Consider the following 9,519-nt stretch of genomic DNA (forward strand, 5'->3'; position numbering starts at 1 on the left):
TTCAAAGTTTTAAAAGAATTATAGAATTTTATCCCCATAGCTATTTTGTGAGGTTGTAGAATAGATGTTGTTTTGTAAGTTTTTTGTTGGATACCCTGAGATTACAGTTAAGTAACTTGCCAAGGTCATATATATTACAAATTAGAGAGGCTGACTACTTTGACCCATTTCCAAATATGTTTTCTTTTGTTTTCCTTTTGTTTTTTCTTGAGACAGTCTCACTCTGTTGCCGCCCAGGCTGGAGTGCAGTAGCACAATCTCAGCTCACTGCAACCTCCACTTCCTGGGTTCCAGCGATTCTCCTGCCTCAGCCTCCCAAGTAGCTGGGATTACAGGTGTGTGCCACCACACCTGGCTAATTTTTGTATTTTTAGTAGAGGCAGGGTTTTCACCTCGTTGGTCAGGCTGGTCTCAAACTTCTGGCCTCAAGTTATCCTCCCGCCTTGGCCTCCCAAAGTGCTGGGATTACAGGCATGAGCCACCACGCCCAGCCGCCAATATTTTCTAAAGCAGGTAAACCTCCCCTTTCAGCCACAGACTTTTCTAACAAATTCATCTTGCTGAATTGGATAGATGAATGCTGGACTTGTGACTGAGAAGAACAGTTGTTTGGAGACAGACAAGTTAGTGGGAAGCGCATGAGCTAAATATTAATAATAAAGTGTCTGCAGATACCCAGAGACGCCAACACTGCTGGGATGGTGGGCGTCTTGGGAGGGAGGATTGAAAGTGGGGTATGCATGTAGGGAGAGAAGAGTGTGTGTGGGCAGGGTACTTCCTTGAGGAAGGCCATCTTTATTCACAGGAGGTGAAAGCACCATTCACATGGCATTGGAGCAGTTTTGAAGGACTCTGCTTAGGAAGGAGGGAGGGATTCATCTCATTTAATGGCACCATTTGCACAACTGAGCAACCATGGTTAGCATATCACTGTGACCAAAACACTTCTCACCACTGTGGCTTGGCATCTTTTTGTGAGAAAGAAGGCTTTAAAGAAATATGCTACCTTGCATTTTACATTCAGTTATTAAATTGTGTTGTGAAAAAGTGTAACATGTGGGCTGATTTAACAGCCTCATATAAATACTGTGTCCCAGAATGAACAACTTAAAAGAGGGGTGAACTGGTCACTGGGTAATCCTGGAAGAAATGGAAGACCAGCATTCTTCATCCATTATCAGCTGGATGGTAGGGGCCCTCTCGTGGGAGCTAAACATTATGCAGTGGCCTTCCTGTCAGTAGGGCTCAGAACCCTGGAATACCTTCTGTTGGGATTGTGAGTTGTATGTTCAGTCTATAAAAAAGGGCAGAGATAAGAAAGAGGATGTTTGGAAAACACCAAAGTAACCTGTTAGGAGTCCTTCAACCTCCCCATTTACCCTTGGCCTGCAGCATTTGAAGCTGTGAGGCCATCCTGTGCTTGTTTCCCTCAGACCCTTTGTTTTTCGTGTCTTGGCAGAATCTCCAATGAAAACTATGTTCCTCATGGGCTGAAGGTGGTGCAGTGTCACAGCCAGGGTGGGCTGCGCTCCCTCATGCAGCTAGAGAGCCGCTGGCGTCAGCACTTCCTGGACTCCATGCAGCCCAAGCACCTGCCCCAGCAGTGGTCAGTGGACCACAACCATCAGAAGCTGCTCCGGAAATTCGGGGAAGATCTTCCCATCCAGCTGTCATGATAGCTGCTTTCCTCCCAGTTAGGACAGGTGGGAAGCTGGAGCCAAGGTTGAAGAGTCGCCTCTTCCCATTTTAATACATCATTAATTGTCAAAACCTGGGTGACACGAATCAGAATACTAACCTAGACTAATCCTAGGATGCTTCTGCTGGAGCAAAGATATTGTTTGAAGGAAAGTTTATGGTTTTGGATTTTAAGTGGGCAGGGTCTTTTATCCTCTCTTATTTTTGTGGACAAGAGAGGCCTTGGCCTTTATTTTTACTCTCGCTCTTCTGCTGTCCCTGTGCAGAGGAAAAATGAAGAATTCTCCCAGAAGTGACTTGTCAAGACTTTCAAAAAATGTTTTTAATGCATTTCTTCCTTGTCTGGTGCCTCAGTGTATCTCTAACAGGGGCTGTCCAGTATATCAGTCCCGTTAAGAGGGAAGAAAAAGTTCTTCCAAAGGCTGGAGAAGTGAGCAAGGAGTCAAATTTATTTTCCCAGTTCAACCTCATCATTATCATTTATTTGGCTTCATGCTCTCCCATAACTCATGTAGTTGAGATCCATCCCATCTGGGTCACTTCAGTCTACTTCACGTACTTGAAAAGGCTTTCCTTTACACATTCAGGACCAAACAGCAAATTCCTGCCACATGCTTCCACCCTGTCACTGGGAGAAATCCTTTTCTGGAAATGAGCCTTTGACCAGGGTGGGGCAGAAAGAACCACGAACTCCATCTCCCAATAGAACTTTGAAATTCACTCAGCTTTTCCTTTCATGCTATTTGTTGCCTGCTTGTTGCACTTCTCCTGCCCCAGAACTGCAAGATTTTTAGCTTCACCACTTTCTGAGGGGAATGTTATTTTTTATCCGAATCAGTATCAGTTTCCCTATATTCTGTGCTTCATCGAATTTGCAAGACTGACCTCTTTTAAGCATTTAATTCACTCCCAGAGTCATCTGGTCAGGTTGCAATATGAGGACTTCTCTGTCTCCTCTGAAGCCTGGGACACCGAGGTTACTTAATACATTAGATGTTCAAAAGAGGAGTGTTTCATCTTTCAAAATGTTAGGCCATCACTTTGAGTATAAAATTGACTTATTAATGATTAGTATTTTTTCTAAAGTATTAGGAAAACTTTCTTATTTTATAAGATCTTAACAAGCTTAAAAAAGAATTTTATGACCAGAATCCAACAAGAGCTCTATTTTGGAATTGTGCCCAAGCTGGTGATGTTTGCTTTAAAATTGATAAATAAAACTACTTGTAAGCACAAGGCTCACTGGATGTGAATGTAAAACTTCACGACTTTATAAAACTGGTAAGTGTTCCTAGGGAAGGGGCTATTTATCCTACAGGTCCCTGCCTCCTGGCAGTGCCATGGTATGTGTGCCTGGATATACCATACACAGTCACCATCGGCCATCAGTAGCAGCCCACGAACCTACGTGCACATCCTGCATCTTGCTCCTCTGACCCTTCATTCCCATTTGTCTTCAAGCAGGCATTTCTGGGATCTAAACTAGAAATCCTTCAAAACAAATAGTACCAGCCACTCTGAGGAATGTGCGTTCACTATAGTGGGTTATTATGGGGTCTCTGCCTCCTGGCTGTGTTATGCGGAGCCCAGGAGTGGAGCTGTGGAAATAGATGGGGAGAGGCTGGTACTTGGGTTGTGGTAATAGTCAGGCTTGCCACAAGAGGGCACTCATAGATTTGTTTTTATATTCATTCTTGCAAAAAAAGCGACTGGTTACTGAACGTAACTCATGACTTATGTTTCAAATTTTGCATACCTGATTTTAAGTCATTTTGATAGCTTTGCAAGAAAAATTTTTCCTTTGAAACAAGGGAGTAGGGCGGTTTCATTTTCTTTCCTTCTAATCCTTGTGCTAAGAGGTAAGAAACACTTAAGGTCATTTAAGGTGCTAAGGAATGGGTTTTCCCATGGAGCTTTCTGTAAGGCGCAGTAAAATAGAGCCAGCAGCAAAGTAGAGGAAAAAGCCAGACTGCGTCACACAAGATTTCTCATCCTTTTCAGGAGAGAGTTACTGTGTAGATTTGAATCTTTTTTCTTTGAGTCTACTTTGAACTTCAGCAGGCTTTTCCTAAGACTGACAATTGTCATCGTAAATGAGAGATTTGAGGGTAGACTTATTTTATGGTAAATGTCTATTTTTCTGATATAAAAGTAACAATGCTCATTACAGAAGAGTCTAAACAAAGAATAAAAATTAGCCATCTTCTCTCCATCTAGAACAGAGCTAAACTTTGCTGATATGTTTATGAATTTCCTTTGAGTATTAAAAAGTGCATATAAGGTGTATAATATTTAAACAAAATTGAAGGTCATACATAGATACAGGTTGGTATCCTAACTTTATCCTCTGATTAACATGGTATCACGAGTAACTTCCTATGTTTTTAAATCTTTGAAAATAAATTTCTAGTGGTTCTACCTTATCCATCCCCACACTGTTGAAAATTTTGGTTGTTTCAGATACTTTTATTATCAGTGATGATGTGATAAAGTTTCTTGTGTATATCTCTTTGGCTGTATCTTCGGTAATTTCTTAAAACTAGAATCTTAGAATTGGATTGTGAAGAGGGGAACTCATATTGCCAGGGTTGAGGACAAATTGACATCACCTTTTAGGAATGAAATGCTTCTCTTTGACCCTTTAGCTCCAGTGTCCCAGCATAGTCACTGAGCTTCATATGAGTAGCAGTGAGAGGACGGTGTCACAGCAAGGGCCTCTCTGCATGCTCCCTGATCTTGTGTTTGCAGGTTCAGCATCTCTTCTTGAGTCCTTCCCATCTTCCAACCTTATTGCCTCATTTCCCCCTTGTAGTCAATGTTTTTTGGAAATACTGTTTATATTTATTTTAAAATAAAAATGTAAAAAAGTAAAAAAATAAAATTTTAAATTTTAAAATAAAGGCTATAGGCAGATGTTTTTTTCCTGCTACGTAAACAATTAGTGATTTGCCATCCCAAAGTGAATGAGGCACAATATTCAGGGCTCTGTTACCGCTTAAGAGCACAGCCATAAGTTACTTATTCTTATCCATGTCACGGATAGAGATCAGATGACAAAATGTATTCTGTTGAAATAAAGCCATTTTAATCCTGGATTTTAGACTCTCAAGAATCCAGCAGGCAGAAAGAGGTTTTGTTCACCTTCCTATTCTGCGTGTTAGTTTGGGGCCCTAACATTTGACTGTGAGTTAAGTTCTTAGTTTACCCTGCCTCTCAATTTTTCATTCATTCATTTATCCTTTCTTCCTTTTTTTCCCTTCCTTATGTCTCAGCCTTATAAGAAGTATCATTTTTTTCTTTTAAAGGAGATATTTTCTCAGTTTGCTAGTTTACTAATTGTTATGTATTTTAAATGAATCTTTTTTTCTGGTCTTCTATGTTTTCTATTATAAGATGGTCATTTTTCGAGCGTACCTAATCCCCTCAGGAGTAAACTAAGAATCAGTTTTTGTTGGAAGAGATAAACTAAAAGAGGGCATAAGAATGATTCTTGTTTTGATTATTGATTGATCTGAATAACATAAAAATAATACACAATCTCCCCAATACTTTTTTTTTGACAGGGTCTTACTCCAGACTGGAGTGCAGTGGTGCAATTATGGCCCACTGGTGCTTCAACCTCCAGAGCTCAGGCAGTCCTCCCATCTCAGCTTCCCAAGTAGTTGGGACTACAGCCTGTGGCACCATGCCTGGCTAATTTTTTTTTTTTTTTTAGTAGAGAGAGGGTCTTGCTTTGTTGCACAAGCTGGTCTCAAGCTCCTGGCCTCAAGCTGTCCTCTCACCTTAGCCTCCCAAAGTACTGGGATTACAGGTATGAGCCACTGTGCCCAGCCCCCAAATATTTTTGTTTCAGAATTCAGATACAATTTTCAGGCATTCACCAAGATGTCCCTTGTGCAAGAGCCCAGCAACTTCTGCCTATCCCAGTCCTGGAGTAGTTTTGCATCAGGCGATGGAGCAGGGATGACATGCAGCCACACAGCCTATGTGTTCAAAAGTACCTATTCCACCAGCCTGCTAGAAGGTGTGTTAGTCACTCCCTTTGCTTGAGGAAGCAAGGCCTTACTTAAATGCTAACATGTTATTTGGAAAGGTGGGAAGTACATTAGATCATTGGTTTTTTTTCTAACCAGCTTTATCTGTGGCCAATTCTGGTTGGGGGGCCTTAGAAACTGGGTAACTGGCCGGGCGTGGTGGCTCAAGCCTGTAATCCCAGCACTTTGGGAGGCCGAGATGGGCGGATCACGAGGTCAGGAGATCGAGACCATCCTGGCTAACACGGTGAAACCCCGTCTCTACTAAAAAAATACAAAAAACTAGCTGGGCGAAGTGGCGGGCGCCTGTAGTCCCAGCGACTCGGGAGGCTGAGGCAGGAGAATGGCATAAACCCGGGAGGCGGAGCTTGCAGTGAGCTGAGATCTGGCCACTGCACTCCAGCCTGGGCGACAGAGCAAGACTCCATCTCCAAAAAAAAAAAAAGAAAAGAAAAGAAACTGGGTAACTGGACCAAATGGTTAATCATTTGAGAGAGAATCAAGAACTGCCTTTGCAGAGGAATAGAGTTGTCAAAGGACCTAGTTCATGCATCCTGGGTTGTACCCTCTTCTGATACGGTGCAGGCTGCCTCAAAGGTCATTTTGTGTTGTGACTGAATGGAGATAATGTCATACCCTCCAGACTGAACTCAAAGCATTTGCTTTTTGCTATTTGTTATTCTCAAATTTTTCTCTCTTGCTGGATGGGTAGCCTGTTGCCTTTCTCTCAGCATAAGCTTCAAAAGCTGCCAAATTTATAGGCAGCATTATTATAAGCATGATGTTTGGGTTCAGAATATTCCTGAGTTGAAATAGCTACTTAGAATCTGCTGCTGCTGCTGCCTTTTTTTTTTTTGGACACAGAGTTTTGCTCATGTCACCCAGGCTGGAGTGCAGTGGCACGATCTTGGCTCCCTGCAACCTTTGCCTCCTGGGTTCAAGTGATTCTCCTGCCTCAGCCTCCCAAGTAGCTGGGATTACAGGCGTGCGCTACTACGCCCAGATAATTTTTGTATTTTTAGTAGGGATGGGGTTTTGCCATGTTGGTCAGGCTGGTCTTGAACTCCTGACCTTAGGTGATCCACCCGCCTCGGCCTCCCAAAGTGCCGGAATAACAGGTGTGAGCCATAGCGCCTGGCCCCTACTTCTGCTTCCTAAAGATCTACCTTCTCAGGTTGCAGCACGCCAAGGTGGAGTTAAGATTCTGGCTACTCAGGCCACCAGGGTATCTATTAAGTCCTGGATAAGAAACAGAATTTTGAGCTTAGTAAGCTACAGGGGGCTGAAAAGGAATGAGATTGAAACATGGATAATTTTAAAGGAGGTACATTTATTTGTTTAGTGGGGATGGAGTGGGCTGGGAGCTTGTTCATGAACTGAACTTTAAATTTTGCTCTTTCCTATACCTAGTTCTGTCATGTATTGGAGGATCAGAGAAAAGTGTGCTGGTGACTGAGGTTCTGGTTCCAGCCACCAGCTGTGTGCCTTTGGACAGATCACTTTTCTGGGTTCCTTTCTGTATCTATAGAGGTTTGAATTAGATGTGCCGTAAGGGCCCTCCTAGCTGTAGCATTCTGTAATCCACCCCACTGTTTCCTTATGTGGCCCTTTCCCTTGAGTACTGTGTACTTTGTGCTTTGTTGCACACTCTCGTCCTACCCCCAGCACTGGGAATGGAGACTGCATGGAAAGAAGGGTAATGAGGGAAGCAGGATGCCACACCATGGCCTCATTGGCTAGGGAGAAGCCTGCTCTCTCCATCTGGTGTCAGAATACCTGTCTCACCGGAGATGTGTGGCTCTAGGGAACTCACATTTCCCTGTCGCCCAGTCGACTGAATAATCAGAAAGAGAGAAGGGAAATCTGTATGTTTAACCATATTGCCAGTGCTGTAGGATTTAATAGGAGATAAGTGTAAAAGGGAAATGAGGCAGGTGTGCCAGGTGTTGTAGATGGGAGGATATTGAGTGGGGAAAGACTGTTTCTCATTTTAAGGGTAAATAAATTAAGATTATATATATATATATGTATATACACACACATATGTATATATACATATATATTACATGCATATATACACATACACATGTATACATATATACACATATACACATATATTCTATTACATACATATATACACATATACACACATACATGTATGTATATATGTGTGTATATATGTATGTAATGGAGAATTCAATTGGGTACTTTAAAAAAAAAAAACTTTAAACCAGTAAGTAAAAATACTCTTTCTGTGTTTTGTGTGCAGTGTTGTGACAGCCCAAGAACATTGGAGGCATCCATAGTGTTAACACGTTCTTATCCATCCGTGAGTCCTAAGACATGAAGAACTCACAGGGAGACAGGGAAGCATCTCTGGAGCCTGTCTTGTATAACCCTGACTTGCCTTGGACTTTGTCCTGCTTGCCTTTGCCTTTGCCTGGGCATCAACTAGACAGACATGTGCAAAATCTAAAGTTTGCATTTTATAAGCTGCTGAAGACATTTATCTCTATAGATCCATCCCCTATGACCTGACAGAAAATACAATTTCTAGTCCATCCTTATGCTTTGTTTCAGTCCCAAAGTGGATTGGCTTTTCATTGTGTAACACAGATTTGTACCAAGTGTGTTCATCTTGGAGCTCTCTTCACAGTAGTCACCTAGATCTAGACATGAGCCCCTGCTTTCTACCAAATTGGGGTCCTTTTGTTGTTTGTTTCAGAAAAAGTAGGCAGCTAGCCAAACAGGAAGCTTAACTACATTTCTCTGCCCTCTCCTCGATGGACCCTAACTTTATCTAAAATTCTGAAATTTCTCCTTATATCCCATGGAATCAACTAAAGCCCTGTTGGCTGGCTTCATTTCTTAATCAAGATATGTATGTTTGGCCCTGGAGGTTTGGTAAGCCTGAGCTGTTGCACATATGGCTCCCTCTGAGTTCTTGGACACAATGAGCAGGACAAAAGTTGGCTACAAAAAGGAACAGAAGATGACTTAGGTTAGTTTTTCTTTTTTCAATGTTATACAAGTGCAGAGCACTTGGCTGCCATCCCCCTCTCAGACCATCAGCAGAGCTTGACCTTGGCCAAGATTTTGCCTCATCCTCTCGGCATTTCAGCAAAGACTTGCATTTCAGTCATGGAATGCTTAACCAAAAGCACATGCTGTAGTGGTGGTTTCCAAAGAGTAAGTTTTTGCAAAAAGTCCACATAATGTTTCCTCATAACAGCAGCTTTCTCTGAACCACCAACCCAACAAACCTCTTAAGTGGTGAGTTTTTGGCTGCTTTGTCCACAAGGACTGGGATTTTTTTTTTTTTTTTTTTTTTTTAGCAATACTTTATTAAAGTGCAGTATAAGTAACATATGATAAAGTGCACAACTCTGAAGAACCCAGCTCAATGAATTTTGACAAATGCATATATCCGTATAACCACCGGGGCTGGTGGTGGTAATATTATGTGAAACACCTATTCTAATGATGTACATTTTGGGATTGGAAGGTTGTGCATTCATCTAGCTGAGAAAATTACTATGAAACAGTAAATCCAGATCAAAATGTGATGAAGATCCACCTGCCACAGAGAAAGTATTAATAGAATATAAGGCTAGGGTCTAGGAGAAGTGGCCCAGGAAAGCCATCCATTCAAATTTTGTTTCCTTCCTACTTGAGAGGGTTGGGGATGAGAGGTCCGCCCTTCCCTGGCTCATAAGCCAATGAGTTGTGTAAAACACTGTTCAATAAGGCAGAATATAAGTGCTCTTATATATTGAGTCCAGGCAGT

At 42.0% G+C, this 9,519-nt stretch overlaps 1 protein-coding gene across 6 annotated transcripts in view; it reads left to right on the forward strand.

The window, feature by feature from the left end:
- EXD2 (exonuclease 3'-5' domain containing 2) overlaps positions 1-7,963 on the forward strand; it is a 55,359-nt gene extending 47,396 nt beyond the window's left edge. For all 6 annotated transcript variants that reach the window (XM_037984156.2, XM_037984155.2, XM_037984162.2 and 3 more), the window contains one exon: positions 1,460-7,963. In XM_037984156.2, coding sequence (XP_037840084.1) covers positions 1,460-1,676 — 217 coding nt within the window. In that variant the 3' untranslated portion in view covers positions 1,677-7,963. The remainder of the gene's footprint in view (positions 1-1,459) is intronic.
- Positions 7,964-9,519: the final 1,556 nt, after the last annotated feature.

Source organism: Chlorocebus sabaeus, chromosome 24 (genome assembly GCF_047675955.1).
Source record: "Chlorocebus sabaeus isolate Y175 chromosome 24, mChlSab1.0.hap1, whole genome shotgun sequence".
NCBI lineage: Eukaryota > Metazoa > Chordata > Mammalia > Primates > Cercopithecidae > Chlorocebus > Chlorocebus sabaeus.